This window comes from Salvelinus sp. IW2-2015, linkage group LG20 (assembly GCF_002910315.2).
Source record: "Salvelinus sp. IW2-2015 linkage group LG20, ASM291031v2, whole genome shotgun sequence".
Taxonomy (NCBI): domain Eukaryota; kingdom Metazoa; phylum Chordata; class Actinopteri; order Salmoniformes; family Salmonidae; genus Salvelinus; species Salvelinus sp. IW2-2015.
Window position 1 is genome coordinate 70,366,175 of NC_036860.1, and position 15,991 is coordinate 70,382,165.

The 15,991-nt window shown below is 44.1% G+C and overlaps 1 protein-coding gene across 2 annotated transcripts; it reads left to right on the plus strand.

The window, feature by feature from the left end:
• Positions 1 to 316: 316 nt before the first annotated feature.
• LOC111981548 (endoplasmic reticulum membrane sensor NFE2L1) lies at positions 317 to 15,980 on the plus strand. Of its 2 annotated transcripts, none has more exons than XM_024012855.2 (6): positions 317 to 640; positions 2,218 to 3,003; positions 8,099 to 8,266; positions 12,204 to 12,293; positions 12,393 to 12,548; positions 12,733 to 15,980. In XM_024012855.2, exons 2-6 carry the CDS (start codon positions 2,467 to 2,469, stop codon positions 14,023 to 14,025), a joined length of 2,244 nt encoding a protein of 747 aa, XP_023868623.1. In that variant the 5' UTR covers positions 317 to 640; positions 2,218 to 2,466; the 3' UTR covers positions 14,026 to 15,980. The 2 variants fall into 2 exon arrangements, with proteins under 2 accessions (XP_023868623.1, XP_023868622.1); XM_024012854.2 differs by having other exon boundaries at positions 321 to 640; positions 12,688 to 15,980.
• Positions 15,981 to 15,991: the final 11 nt, after the last annotated feature.

The window sequence follows — 15,991 nt, forward strand, 5'->3', positions numbered from 1 at the left end:
AGTGGTGTTTTTACGCGTCACTCCAAAATGAACACCGTTAGGGTTTTGATGACCACCTACTTCATATGGCCAAGTAGTGAATTATGGGGCATTATGCATATACATCCTATCAGTATTATCTTTAATCTCATGTGTATAGAATATGTCATAAATGACCTACTCTTGTTACAAGTGATAGCCTATTTTATAAAAAAATATATATGTGATTCAAACCATGTTACGAGGCTCGTCTGGATTAGCCAGCGTGGATGTCTTTCTGTTATAGTTCGTTCTAGCACGGCAGATGGCAGCAATGCACATATGGATGGACCGTCAGACAGACAGTAGGATATTCTACTTTGGAGCCTGCGTACGGTGTGGCTGTGTGTTCAGTTGATTTGGCAGGGTTGATATAGATGGGCGGTATAGCCTATAGGGGGGTATGGTTTTTGACGCCGCGGAGTTATAGAAAACAGAAAAGTGAAATGGTAGGCTTTACGTCATGTAGGGAGGGGACAGCGAACGGCTCCGTGAACTGAGCAGGTTTTAAAATTCTTCACTCTCTGATTTAGAGTCATAATACAAAATCTTCCAAAAGGATTGGGCTCGCTGCGTTTCCACTGATGTGCCCATTTTTGACAACTTCTGTCTCCATAGTCCGGTAAGAGAGTCAAACCAGGAAACTAACATTATCTACACTTGTTTGTAGATAATGGCAGTTATGTAGGCCTAATATGGGTGTTATTACTGTAAGTAAATATGTAAACAGGCTATACACATTGTATACCTTAAATTGAGATGAAGTGGAGTTTATGGGACAGTTTCTCGACCCATTTCTATTGATATTCAGTTGCTCGACCCATTTCTATTTGCCAATAAAAGTGGAACATTTCTGAAGAATGAGGGTGAACAATTACTGTCAACGGTTTTTAGATCCTTGACGTTCATACATAATTCCAGATATTTTCAAATGAACTTCTAATGATTTCGCGGGGTCGTTCAGTGTCCTTTGATGAAGTAGCCTACAGGTTAAATTATCAACGTTCTCCCTGTCAGACAGGTTCAAATTCAGTAATTTAATCCATTTTTGGTTGAACGGGCTCCTCATGTGACATGTTTCATGCAGGAACAACTGCAATAGACATGCCTATTGAAAACATCTAGCAGAATAACATTGGTCACCGGTTTATTTACATGGCGTAATACATTACAAATAGTTGCCTACAGTTACCGAAGTAATGCGTTGTCAAGTTATTCATTGAGCCATTGATTGGCAGAATATGCTTGTTATTTCCCGGGTAACAGTGTGATTACCACTGTGTGTCTAGTAGCCGCCCTGGCGCTAACTACTGTACCAAACAACTTCTAGAACGAATAGAAGGAAGTAAGTGGAAGTGAAGTCACTGGTATCTTTTGATAATAATAACACTCCCCTGTTTGTTATCTTTAGGAATATTTTTTTTAAATTCGCTTTGGGTCATCAAGTATACAACAATCGTATATAGGGCACACTTAAGCCCTTTGGGGCCCGAAGCAAGATTTGGTTGGGTGGCCTCCCACCTCGCTCAAAACATTTTAGTGGCCCCAGTCTTAACGGTGGAGAGACATTTATTCGTTTTTAAGTTAATTTCCTGCAACTCTACACATTTTGCCATGGGGCATAGAAAAAATCAGTTTCTTGGAAAATTTCCTGCAATTCTACACATTTTGCCATGGGGTGGAGAGAAATTTCTGCAGTTTTAAAGCACATTCATGCAATTCTACACATTTTGCCATGGGGTGGAGAGAAATTTCTGCAGTTTTAAAGCACATTCATGCAATTCTACACATTTTATAATGACTTAGGCATATTAATATAATTTCGGGAGTGAAAATGACTAACAAAATCATTGGGGGCCCCATGAAGGTCAGGCCCACGTGCCCAGTCAGTATTCAGCCATGATTACTACAAGTTTAGATAGCTGGCTAAACTAACTACTAATCAAAAAATATATATTTTGGGGTTATGGGCCCCCTAGCGGCCGTAGGCCCTAAGCAACCCTGATCTATGCCTGGAAGAGGCCCTGATCTTATGGTGTTCAATTCAGCAGCCTTTTCCTCTGCTATTTCATCAATTATGTTGGATTCACTACTTCTTATTTTATGAATTGTCTTTTCAATGTGATATTCTTTTGAAATAACTAATCAATTAATTGTATTATCTAACTTTATTCTTTCATGTTGTGTTTGTCCGTATAGGATTTAACGATATTTGGAAGAGTGAAGAGGAGAGGATACATCACTTTTTTATCTCACCATAGTGTCTATTTTGGTGTATCCTAAATAGCTTTATTTTGCCTCTTTATTACATTGACTTGAAGCTATAGATAACCCATCAACAGACAATACGTCTTCTGAGGCTTACACTTGGCATTTTGCCACCCACCACGTCTCCATTCCCTTTCCCTCATTTCGTGCACTCACCCTGTAAAACTCTGAAGACAAGACATGATGTGTCTGAAGAAATATTTCACAGAGGGCTTGATCCAAGTAGCCATCCTGCTCAGCCTGGTTGGCGTCAGAGTAGATGTGGGCTCTTACTTGCCCCACTCGCACGAGATGATCCTGGGCCCCACCTCAGCCCTCACCCAGACCCAGTTCCACAACCAGCTGGACGGCCAGGACCTCCACCCCAAAAGTGTAGACCTGGACGGCTTCTTCACAGCCCGGAGGCTTCTGGGCTGGGTCCGCTCCCTGGACCGCCTCCGGGTGCCCAGCTCGGAGCTAGAAACCTGGCTGGTGCGGCGCGAACCTGATACCCTGGTGGTGGGGGCTCCTGGCCAGCCAGCCCCCCTGGAGGGAGGTGCAGGTGGGTTGGAGGTTCATGCAGTTGACCAGGTGGGGTCGGTCATGAGGTCAAGCGTGGTGGCGGGGTCGCTGGAGTCGGAATATGGGCCAATCAGAGAGGACAGTCCGAACACCGTGGCGCCCCTTCTAAGAAGAAGCCATGAGGAGGAGGATAAGGATGAGGATCTCTATGAAGAGGTAAACTATGGTGAACTCTTCTACACTCTAAGTCAGTAAGACCAGTGGCAGCATAGAGTGGTGTTCAAGAGAATTGGCTGTGTCAGAGCTTATTCAATGTTCAAATACAATGCAGTGCCTTAAACAAATGAATTCACAATAGGGAACTACATTACTGCAAATCAGTCCAAAACTCTGCCACTGGGGAAGTGTGTTCAATTAGGCAACTATCAAACTGTTGATTTACAGAAGGCAAGTGATACACCGGTCATATATCATTAGGGATCAAGGGCAGGACTTACCGGAGGCTGAGATCACTATAAAAGGAGGCTTAACTGGGAGAGAAGAACACCCTTGTATGAAAACAGCCTTTCAATAAACACAGTGGGGATTCCCACCCTCGGATTCAAGCAAGCGAAAGCTTCCTGGTTGTATTTGCTGTATCATGCTGTTAATTTCAAACCTGCATAACTAAGAGATTGCGATGCACACAAGGCGAGATATTTACTATTTATAACTCCCTTAATTTACAGCATTAGAGAATGGATCTAAGATTGCAAGTCAAGAATGAAGTGTAGGTTACTTTTCAGAATAAGTGACTGGTCGTAAACGATTGTCAGACGTCTTGGCTTATTCAGTGTGTCTAACATAACTTAGCAGGCGTAAAAGACATGCCTGAAATTAGATCCCTTACATACTGGTCTTGACGAGAAAGGGGAAAAATGTTGGGGGAGGTTCCCTTCTGCACTGATCAAGTAAATGTGGAGGAGGAGTTAAGATGGAGTGTCGCCTTGTTAACGCCCACAAGAGGAAGTCTCGTCACAGGCTCTTTCCATTTCCCCTGAAAACCGGAACATCCGGTTGTTGTGCGACAGGGTCTAGGTCTGCCGATGAAGTGCCACTTATGTGCAGTCGTAGGCTCTGACAAAGTGTTGAGCCTTTATCGTGTAGTGTGGGCTGGTGTTTACGAGCCAATCCCCGTGCCCGACCAATAGGAACACAGCCGGCACGGAGTACGCACACAATAACATGATTGAAGTGTCAGATTAATATAATAGTTTGATTTAAACGTTTACATGCTTTGCAAGAAGAACGATTTCTCGAATAATCTTTCATCTTTTACATGACATCAGAAAAATCGGGCTACCTAATTGGATTTTGATAAATAAACAAAATCGCAACTCAAAATAAACGTTTTACCACAGTGGCCATGTTTTTTTTGGGACGCATATTTGATTCTGACGTGTAAAAAGTTTGTATGTGAAAACAATTAGCAGACACAGACGTTCACTTCACTCGTGCGTAAGCATAGAAAGAGGCTTGCACTGCTGGCACGTGCTGATCAAATACACCGCTGCGGTTGGCCAAGCCTACGTTGGCTGACGTAAACTCTCAAGCCAATCGCAGAAATGTGACGACAAAACTGAAGCAAATCATACAACCTGATTTGGTAACATCTCACAGTGTGGCATGTAATAATCGTAAAAGGCTGAATCCGACGTACAGGGTGGGAAGGCCTTAAAGTGAAACATTTTTCCTGTTAAAACATTTGTTCTATTCTAGTAAAAAAGTTCCCGGGGATTGTATATTTGGCATGGTGTTTGGTGGGCTGACCTCTTCAGATTTCAATAGCATTAGTATCATGACCAATATGACGAGGCAAACCATTTAGGTCATTAGTAGTCAATATTTACTCTCTGAGGACTTGCTGAACTTGAAAATACGACATAAATCACTTTGAAGACAGGAAAAATATCGACAGTCTTGTTTTATCCAGTCTATTCTTGATAAGTGTGGATATCCAACTGTATTGCAACAGTTACATTTGAGTAATTGTAAGAAATAACAATTAACTCAACAACCCCGTCATTATGTTTTAGCATGTGCTCACTTTTGTTAGAGCCTTTGTTTTGGAACCCAAAACACTCATTGAGCAACAGTGTTGGGCATTGAATGACAGAATCACGGGGAGTGAGTGCAGCAGCATGCCAAAAGCTTGGCTGGACTTCCCCTTGTTTTTCCAACAGCTGAGGGAGAGCTGCTTGTTGATATGGTCCACTAACTGTGAGGGGCGCGTTGGCCGGGGCCCAGGCTACTCTGTGTCAGAGGAAAGTAGGCCAGAGAGGGGTGTGTGACTGGAAATGTGTCCCACTTTAGCCACTGGCTATTCAGTCTTGCCCCATACATACAGCTTTCCATACCCATCGAAGCCCAGCAGATTTGATGTAGGAATAAACTGTAGAAGTATACACATTCCGTGTAGGCTAATTGTATTTGTACGCCAATCATATTTAGAAGTGCAATCACAATAATACTTGATTTTACTATGGAAATAAATGTATCGGAAGATACCTAAAACATTAGTTAAAACATGTATTTATTTATTTACTCTCCATTTGTTGAATATGGCAAACACAGGGGACAGCTTCTACTGCTCCAACCTAGACCTTGAAGGGGAATTCCAAAATCACTTTCATTTAGCACCGAGGTAGAATATTAGTCACTTTGGGAGTGTAGGGAGTTTTCAGTCACTGTAGGGTCTAAATATACAGTATATCTGCAAGGCAACATGCCTGAGTATGCACCCTACACTGGACTCATCAACACTCCATAATGAGCTTGTTTTGGATTGGGGAAAGTATGGGAGTTGTTTTGTTTTAGTCCTCTGCATGTCATTGCCATCTCCTGGCTTCTGGTCTTTTGGGTTATTTGACTGCGTACCCAGTCTCAACCATGACGACTGCAGACATCCACAGACACCGGAGGCTTTAGGTTTAGCCTCCCAAATCAGAAGCCACTCGCAGGGCAGAGAAAGTGGTGTCATTTGGCATGTCCACTGTCACAGTTGACCAAGTATGAAGTTCAGACTGGACGTGTAGCCCTGTTGGCTATTTCTGGACAGGAGGGCATGTTTTTTGGCATTGCTAACTGGTACTCGGTTTAAAATGTACATGCCTCATGTTTTCCCACCAACCCCCCATGAATACAGTCCTGTTGACAAATATTTTGTAACATAGTTAAAAATATATATTCTTGAGGCTCTTACTACCATAGATGGTTATGCTTTCTGGGTCGACCCAGATTCCAGTAAGTGATATTGAAATGAGCATCTGAGACCAAGTTAGGTGCTGCAATCGTGATGTAACGATTCAGACATACTGATACTCTTAGTTCCTTCCAAGGATCTAAGTGTCCCTGATAACGATCTTCACCCGGACTAACTCATCAGTGAAGCAGCAACCGCACCGAGACAGCTGGGCTGTATTTTTCAACTCCAGCTGCATCATATTATGGCAGCAATGTGTGGTACTGTCTGGGTCTGGGGCATGCCACCACATCTCTCCCTCTTATAGGTGTTGGTATTGTTACAGGGCTAGGCTGGACATGTCTGACGTGCCAGACATAACCAGTCCTACAGTATTATGTGAGAGGAGAAAAGTCAACTAAGCTTCCTCTGGGATAGTGCTCTGTGAAACCGTTGCCCTCCCCTCTCTCTGTGCATTCGTACAGAGGGGCCAAGGACCTCTCCTAAGGCCAAGTGCTATAATTGGTCTTAACTTCCCAGACTTGTTATTCAGTTCTATTACAACTCATCTCTGCTCTATTACCTTGACTTGCTCAATGAAACACAAATGCTGCCAAGTTCATCTATCTGAGCATCTCAGGGCAGTAATATTGTGACGTCAATATTGTGGAAGGTGGCAAACTGACAACATCAGTATTGACTCGCCAGCTCTGCTGTAAACCACAGATGTTTGTCTTGGAAACTTGGACTCAGAGCTCAAATAGCACTCAGAGCTTTGTAGTTATGTTACAATCAGAACATTGGCCCTGTGGCACGAGGTGGCATCATTCTAGCACACAGTTATACCTTTGGTTTCGCAACGCTTGTTTACTGACTTGGGCTAGTAGTATATGACCTCTTCAGACAGGTGCATGTATATGTATAGCCCTATACCCAGAGCACTCTACACATAGCCCCATGGACCCCATCCACTGCCCAAATCTGTCCAGAGCTGCTGCATTYKRSCWCACAGTTWTWYCTTTGGTTTCGCAACGCTTGTTTACTGACTTGGGCTAGTAGTATATGACCTCTTCAGACAGGTGCATGTATATGTATAGCCCTATACCCAGAGCACTCTACACATAGCCCCATGGACCCCATCCACTGCCCAAATCTGTCCAGAGCTGCTGCATTTGGCCTCACACCCCCCTTACCCAACACTTCTCATGTTGTGCTTATGCTTGAGGAAAACATGCTGTGCAATCCCTTCCAGTCACATTCAGGTACACATTTACCCAAAGATGCCAGAGTAGCAGGACCACAGGCCTCAGGGAATGGTCAGAGGTAGGGATTGGAACCAGTTCAGGGAACAGAACAGAAAACCAGAGAGAAAAAAAATTGGCGGAAGGGAAACAGAACCAGGAACCAAAGTGAACTTCCGGAACAGAACCGTTATTTTCTAACCTTGAGAACCAGTTAAAAATGTTATTTTCTGTTACCAAAATATTCCTAACGTGTAGTATATAATTTAGTTTCCAACCCCTGGTCAGACGTCAAACATGTTGTCAAATACGGTTCAAGGGGTCACAAGATCAGAATGTTCCAATCAGTCAAAGTGTCAAAGCCAAGGAGAGGCCAGCTAGTCAGTTTCACTCAGGTCGCTGTACGGTAAGGTAGAATCGGGGCATCACAAAGGGCAACATCCCCAACTCCAGTAGTCCCTTTCAGTGGAGGGCGAGAGGATCAGCTGCAAATATAGAACTGGTTTAGGGACATGACTGGATCAGTTGGTATCACTGAGCTCCAACTTAAGGAAAAGGTTAAGTCTATTCATAGCCATCCCACTGTTTGTATGCAATGTCTACTAATGTATGGGCCGTCATGGAAAAATTAAACAATAGTAGATAAAACGCAAGGTGGCTCCGATCCCCTCTTTTTGTCCCTGGCATGTGTCCCATCTAAAAAAAATTGTACAGCGATAACTTAAATCAAACATACAACGATACATAGGGCATTGTATGGATGATTGAATGTCATAGTTATTATGCTTAATAAGGAGGTGCCGATAACTTTGCTTCGCCTAACATTTCAATTATTATTGTGTGTTCACAGGATACAGATACGCTTTGGCAGGATCACTCTGATCGTGGACGCCATCAGTGGCCTGAGGAGGGAGAGGAGGAGGAGCTGGTGGGGGACACCTGGAGAGAAATCTGGAGGGATGGTGGACGCTCTTACGACCGTGCGAATAGAGAACTTGCACAGGATTTATCTGATCAGGTGGGACTCAGTCCTGAGGCTTACAATGGCAATAAAAAGTATGTGAACCCTTTGGAATTACCTGGATTTCTGCATAAATCATCTAAGTCACAACAATCATCTTCATCTAAGTCACAACAATAGACAAACAGTGTACTTAAACGAATAACACACAAATAATTGTATTTTCTTGTCTATATTGAATACATAATTTAAAACATTCACAGTGTAAGTTGGAAAAAGTATGCGAACTCCTAGGCTAATGACTTCTCCAAAAGCTAATTGGATTCAGGAGTCAGCTAACCTGGAGTCCAGTCAATGAGACGAGATTGGAGAGGTTGGTTAGAGCTGCCTTGCCCTATAAAAAAACTCTATTCACAAGAAGCATTGCCTGATGTGAACCATGACTCGAACAAAAGAGATCTCAAAAGACCTAAGATTAAGAATTGTTGACTTGCATAAAGCTGGAAAGGGTTACAAAAAGTATCTCGAAAAGCCTTGATGTTCATCAGTCCACGGTAAGACAAATTGTCTATAAATGGAGAAAGTTCAGCACTGTTGCTACTCTCCCTAGAAGTGGCCATGCTGCAAAGATGACAAGAGCACACCGCAGAATGCTCAATGAGGTTAAGAAGAATCCTAGTGTCAGCTCAAGACTTACAGAAATCTCTGAAACATGCTAACATCTCTGTTGACGAGTCTACGATACATAAAACACTAAACTAGAATGGTGTTCATGGGAGGACACCACGGAAGAAGCCACTGCTGTCCAAAAAAAACATTGTTGCACGTCTGAAGTTTGCAAAAGTGCACCTGGATGTTCCACAGCGCTACTGGCAAAATATTCTGTGGACAGATGGAACTGCAGTTGAGTTGTTTGGAAGGAACACAACACTATCTGTGGAGAAAAAAAAGGCACAGCACACCAACATCAAAACCTCATCACAACTGTAAAGTATGGTGGAGGGAGCATCATGGTTTGGGGCTGCTTTGCTGCCTCATGGCCTGGACAGCTTGCTATCGTCGACAGAAAAATGAATTCCTAAGTTTATCAAGATATTTTGCAGGAGAATGTAAGGCTATTTGTCCACCAATTGAAGCTCAACAGAAGTTGGGTGATGCAACAGGACAACGACCCAAAACACAGAAGTAAATCAACAACAGAATGGCTTCAACAGAAGAAAATACGGCTTCTGGAGTGGCCCAGTCAGAGTCCTGACCTCAACCCGATTGAGATGCTTTGGCATGACCTCAAGACAGCAGTTCACACCAGACATCCCAAGAATATTGCTGAACTGAAACAGTTTTGTAAAGAGGAATGGTCCACATTTCCTCCTGACCGTTGTGCAGGTCTGATCCGCAACTACAGAAAACATTTGGTTGAGGTTATTGCTGCCAAAGGAGGGTCAACCACTTATTAAATCCAAGAGTTCACATACTTTTTTCCATCCTGCACTGTGAATGTTTCCACGGTGTGTTAAATAAAGACATGAAAACCTATAATTGTGTGGTTGTTATTAGTTTAAGCAGACTGTGTTTGTCTATTGTTGTGACCTAGATGAAGATCAGATCAAATTTTATGACCAATTCATGCAGACATCCAGGTATTTCCAAAGGGTTCACAAACTTTTTCTTGCCACTATAAATGTCCATATACCATATACAGTGGGGGGAAAAAGTATTCAGCCACCAATTGTGCAAGTTCTCCCACTTAAAAAGATGAGAGGCCTGTAATTTTCATCATAGGTACACTTCAACTATGACAGACAAAATGATTAAAAAAATTCCAGAAAATCACATTGTAGGATTTTTAATGAATTTATTTGCAAATTATGGTGGAAAATAAGTATTTGGTCACCTACAAACAAGCAAGATTTCTGGCTCTCACAGACCTGTAATTCTTTCTTTAAGAGGCTCCTCTGTCCTCCACTCGTTACCTGTATTAATGGCACCTGTTTGAACTTGTTATCAGTATAAAAGACACCTGTCCACAACCTCAAACAGTCACACTCCAAACTACACTATGGCCAAGACCAAAGAGCTGTCAAAGGACACAGAAACAAAATTGTAGACCTGCACCAGGCTGGGAAGACTGAATCTGCAATAGGTAAGCAGCTTGGTTTGAAGAAATCAACTGTGGGAGCAATTATTAGGAAATGGAAGACATACAAGACCACTGATAATCTCCCTCGATCTGGGGCTCCACGCAAGATCTCACCCCGTGGGGTCAAAATGATCACAAGAACGGTGAGCAAAAATCCCAGAACCACACGGGGGGACCTAGTGAATGACCTGCAGAGAGCTGGGACCAAAGTAACAAAGCCTACCATCAGTAACACACTACACCGCCAGGGACTCAAATCCTGCAGTGCCAGACGTGTCCCCCTGCTTAAGCCAGTACATGTCCAGGCCCGTCTGAAGTTTGCTAGAGAGCATTTGGATGACCAGAAGAAGATTGGGAGAATGTCATATGGTCAGATGAAACCAAAATAGAACTTTTTGGTAAAAACTCAACTCGTCGTGTTTGGAGGACAAAGAATGCTGAGTTGCATCCAAAGAACACCATACCTACTGTGAAGCATGGGGGTGGAAACATCATGCTTTGGGGCTGTTTTTCTGCAAAGGGACCAGGACGACTGATCCGTGTAAAGGAAAGAATGAATGGGGCCATGTATCGTGAGATTTTGAGTGAAAACCTCCTTCCATCAGCAAGGGCATTGAAGATGAAAGGTGGCTGGTCCTTTCAGCATGACAATGATCCCAAACACACCGCCCGGGCAACGAAGGAGTGGCTTCGTAAGAAGCATTTCAAGGTCCTGGAGTGGCCTAGCCAGTCTCCAGATCTCAACCCCATAGAAAATCTTTGGAGGGAGTTGAAAGTCCGTTTTGCCCAGCAACAGCCCAAAAACATCACTGCTCTAGAGGAGATCTGCATGGAGGAATGAGCCAAAATACCAGCAACAGTGTGTGAAAACCTTGTGAAGACTTACAGAAAACATTTGACCTCTGTCATTGCCAACAAAGGGTATATAACAAAGTATTGACAAACTTTTGTTATTGACCAAATACTTATTTTCCACCATAATTTGCAAATAAATTCATAAAAAATCCTACAATGTGATTTTCTGGATTTTTTTCTCTCATTTTGTCTGTCATAGTTGAAGTGTACCTATGATGAAAATTACAGGCCTCTCTCATCTTTTTAAGTGGGAGAACTTGCACAATTGGTGGCTGACTAAATACTTTTTTGCCCCACTGTATACCTGTACACTTGGACATCCTGCTTCAATTATGTTATAAACGCACATGCTGAAATGTTAGACATGGCAAGACTGGCATACAAGATGGAATAGGAGCCGCTTTCCCCAAACACTGGAAACTTTCCGCCTCAGCTCACAGACCGATTGAGAGGCCCTGACAAGTGCACTTTGGGAAAGCATAACACTTCGGTTGCTTGAAACAAAATATGGGTTTTCTATCCTGGCTGTGCGTCGTGAAGCAGGATAGAGTGTTTGGGGTAGATGAGGTGGAGATAGGAAACAGTCTTCCCAAGTGTGTAAAATAACAACATAACCCAGAAACCTTCCCTTTTATAGGGCAGTTTCTAACCACAATCTCTTGCACTCTCTTGCACTCCTATACCTAATTTTGGGAACAGGGGCAGCCATATATCATTACAAAGGCATTTGCACTCCTCAGTGGTGTATAGCTGGAGCATGAGATTACTGTATTTCTCCTTAGGTCAAGCATAGTGAAATGAAATTGACATTCGATACCACACTACAAAATTATTCAGATAAAGCCACGCTGTTCTGTTTAGTTTACCCTCTTGCCATAACATGTTTTGTAAAAGCCTAATCATCTCCACCATCTGTGTCAGTTCAGCCCAGAAGAACCATTGTCACCATCCAGAACATCCAGGTAGCTCTCTGCTCACTCCTGTTCTCTTCTCCATCAGTTTGCCAGCTTGGAAGCTCAGTCCTCAATGTCCTTCCAGGAATGTCTACGGCTCTTGGAAGACACCTTCCCTTTTGGAGAGGAGACAGAGGTACAGCACAGTTGTTTTATTTGATGGTACTAGGGTAAGAGATGACCATTGATAGGTTTGTTGATCATTGGATGACCATTGTGATGTTTCTGTTTTTAGCCGTCAGACCCAGTTGGCATAGATCTGAGGGAAGCCAGCGGAGAGGACCCAACCCCTGTCCGAGAGCTTCTTCTGTCCCCCCTGTCGTCCCACGAGGATCCCTCTCTGGACTTGGAGCAGCAGTGGCATGATATTCTCGCCATCATGGAGCCAGAAGTAAGTCCTAAGTGGTTTCTGATTTTATCCCCTTCATAATTTATTTAAAATGTTGAAAAGTGTATAAACTTTGAAATACTCTTGCCCTGAAAGTAATTCAAAAGAATATCTAATCTAACTTCTTGTACTATTTTGGAAGGATATGGACCTTGACAGAGATGTAATGCAATCTGGATCTATTCAGAGTTCCAGCTTGATGGACCCCGTTCACCAGGATGTCAGCCTTCAGCAGGCAATCCTGCCCAGAAGCAGCCAGGAGAGTTACCCCTTCAACTCCAGCTTCGGGGGCAGTGTTCCCCTGGAGGCCCCACTCCAGCTAGCCCTGCTCAGTCAGTCCTCCAGTGGACCTGACTTTGACCTTAACTTGACCTTTGGCCCATCTGACCTGACAGATAGCGCCCTTCCTTTGGCACTCAATGGCACAGTTGGCAACCCCATGCCTTCCATTCAGTCAAGTCTCTTTCTGGAGGAACCAGTCCTGCCTAGCCCACTCGGCTCCCTCTTGGATGATGCCTTGCTGGATGAGCTTAGCTTCCAGGGCCTGGCTCTGGAGGAAGGCTTCAACCCAACACAGGCCTCCCAACTTGAGGAGGAGCTAGACTCTGACTCTGGACTTTCTCTGAACTTCAGCCACAGCCCTGCATCCCCTAGCGGCTCGGAGGCATCCTATTCCTCTTCTTCGTCCTCTTCATCGTCTGACTCTTCTGTGTTTTCTGAAGAAGGGGCTGTGGGCTACAGCTCTGACATGGAGGTTATTGTGGAGCGAGAGGAGGGTGCTGTGGGAGGCTACTCCCCAGAAGTCAGCAAGATGTGCAGCACAAGCTACCAGAAGCCTGGGCGTTTCAACAACCTCCCTTGGCTGGAACAAGTGGGCCACGACCATACCTACAACCAGCCTAGGGCCACCTCTCCCAGGCAGGGAAAGTCCCTCAAGCTACCAAAGTCGCGTTACAGCAAACCCTATGAGCATGACATTTCCGATAAGCTTTGGGGCCGTGATGAGCGCCGGGCTCGCACCATGAAGATCCCCTTCTCCAACGATCTCATCGTCAACCTGCCCGTGGAGGAGTTCAACGAACTTCTGACCAAGCATCGTCTCAGTGAGGGCCAGCTCAACCTGATCCGAGACATTCGCAGGCGGGGCAAAAACAAGATGGCCGCTCAGAACTGCCGCCGGCGCAAGCTTGATGTCCTGTTTGGGCTCGAAGAGGGGGTAGAAGGATTATGCCGCCACAAGGCCCGCCTGTTGAAGGAAAAGGCAGAGAACCTTCGCTCTGTCCGGGAAATGAAGCAGCGGCTCAGTGGTCTGTACCAGGAGGTTTTTTCCCGTCTGCGGGATGAGCAAGGAAGACCCTTGCTTGCCACTGACTACAGCCTCCAATTTGGCAATGATGGACAGGTCCTGCTTGCTACACGGAACGGTTCAGCCAGTGAGCAAAACTGCAAGCCCCACAAGAAACAGGACGGAAAAAAGTGAAAAAATTAGTTGGGTGTGTAGTTTGGAGTCGATTGACAAGGAGATGGCTGTAAAGTTACAAGAATTTCTCACAATAAGAGGGAACTGAAAAGGAAAGATGCAAGAGGATGCTCTTCCTAAAATCGGTTTAATCTGCAAAGGACATGTAGCACAAATATGATCATGCAAGAATCTTGTGAGCATCATGGAAAAACAAAAGGGAAAACCTGTCTCAGGAGCAAAATAACTGTTGGGAGGACCATGTCAGCCTTCCAAAGAAATACAGTACATAAAACACTAAAAGGTGACAAGGAGGAAGGGCTAGCCTAAGGCCTTCAGCCAAAAGACAAGACCGGGCCCTTAGCGCAATGCGGGCACATTGCTGTCCCGGTTTTCCAGTGCCTATATGTTGAGAGGTTGGGCCTAGGTTCCTTGAAGTCATCACTCACTGGACAGTTTATTAGGTATACATCTAGTACCGGCTCAGACCCCCCTTTGCCTCCAGAACAACACAAACTCTTCTGGGCATGGATTCTACAAGATGTCGGAAACTTTTGTTGCTCAATTGGTATCAAGGGACCTAACATGTGTCAGGAAAAACATTCCCCACACCAGTACACCACCTACACCAGCCTGTACCAGGCAGGATGAGTCCATGGACTCGTGCTGCTTATGCCAAGTCCTGACTCTGACATGAGCATGACGCAACAGGAACTGGGATTCAGCAGACCAGGCAATGTTTTTCCAGTCCTCAATTGTCCAGTGTTGGTGATGACATGCCCACTGGAGTCACTTGTTTTTAGCTAATAGGAGTTTAACCTGGTATTGCGTCTGCTGCAATAGCCCATCCGTGACGAGGATCAACGAGTTGTGCATCCCCGAGATGCCGTTCTGCACACCACTGTTGTACTACGGTGTGATTTGTCTGTTTGTGGCCCAACTGTTTGTGGCCCTCTCTCATCAACAAGCTGTTTTTGCCCACAGGGCTGCCGCTGACTGGATGTTTCATTATTTGTCGCACCCTTCTCGGTAAACCCGAGACACCGTTGTGTGTGAAAAACTCAGGAGGGCGGACGTTTGAGATACTGGATCCGGCGAGCCTGGCACCGACGATCATACCACACTCAAAGTCACTTAGGGCACTCGTTGCCCATTCTAATGTTCAATCAAACAGTAACTGAATGCCTCGATGCCCATCTACCTGCTTTATATAGCAAGCCTCGGCCACAAGACTCACTGTCTGTAGGAGTGATCCATTTTAATGAACGGGGTTGTGTACCTTAAAAATTGACCGGTTAGTGTATACCCAAGTAAAAAGGGTAAGACAGGGGAGCCTGGTTGAGAACATAAAGGGAACCAAAAAGGTTTGCACCTGTCTAAAGCCAACCGAACACAAGTTGCCATTAACTGGTAGTGAAGGAGTTGGATACTGCCTTTAGTAAAGCCTTAGTTACCCACACAGCTATCTGTGGTTCTCAGGGGATGTGACTGCATGACATGGTACAATGATATTCAGGAAATAGACTAGTTTAAAGTACCTGGAAATAGTATCTACTAATAGTATCTAACAGTATTGTGTTAATGATATGGTTGTGGACTTTGATTTGTAACAAGTTGAAATTGAATGCCTTATCACCGGTCATCATAGTGGAATACAGCTGTTAAAGCTGCATAAAATATCACAGCATTTTCATAAACGTTAAAAAGTTTTAAATGTATTAAATGCCACTATAAGTACTGTGATTGTGTCCTCACACTACTGCTATGCTTTGTCAAGCACTTTCCAAGTGTCCAATATCAGCAACAGAAAAGTATTTAACAAAAACACTGAATTAGGTGCTTTATTGTATTATTGGTTTGAAAAGAACAAGATTTTGTTTTAGGAGGTGTTCTTACCCCATTTGGTTTCATACTTTTGAATACTTGCTGGCAACCAAGGGATGTTGCTTTTGGGTGAATAAAACATTTTCAACCTACATCTCTTTTT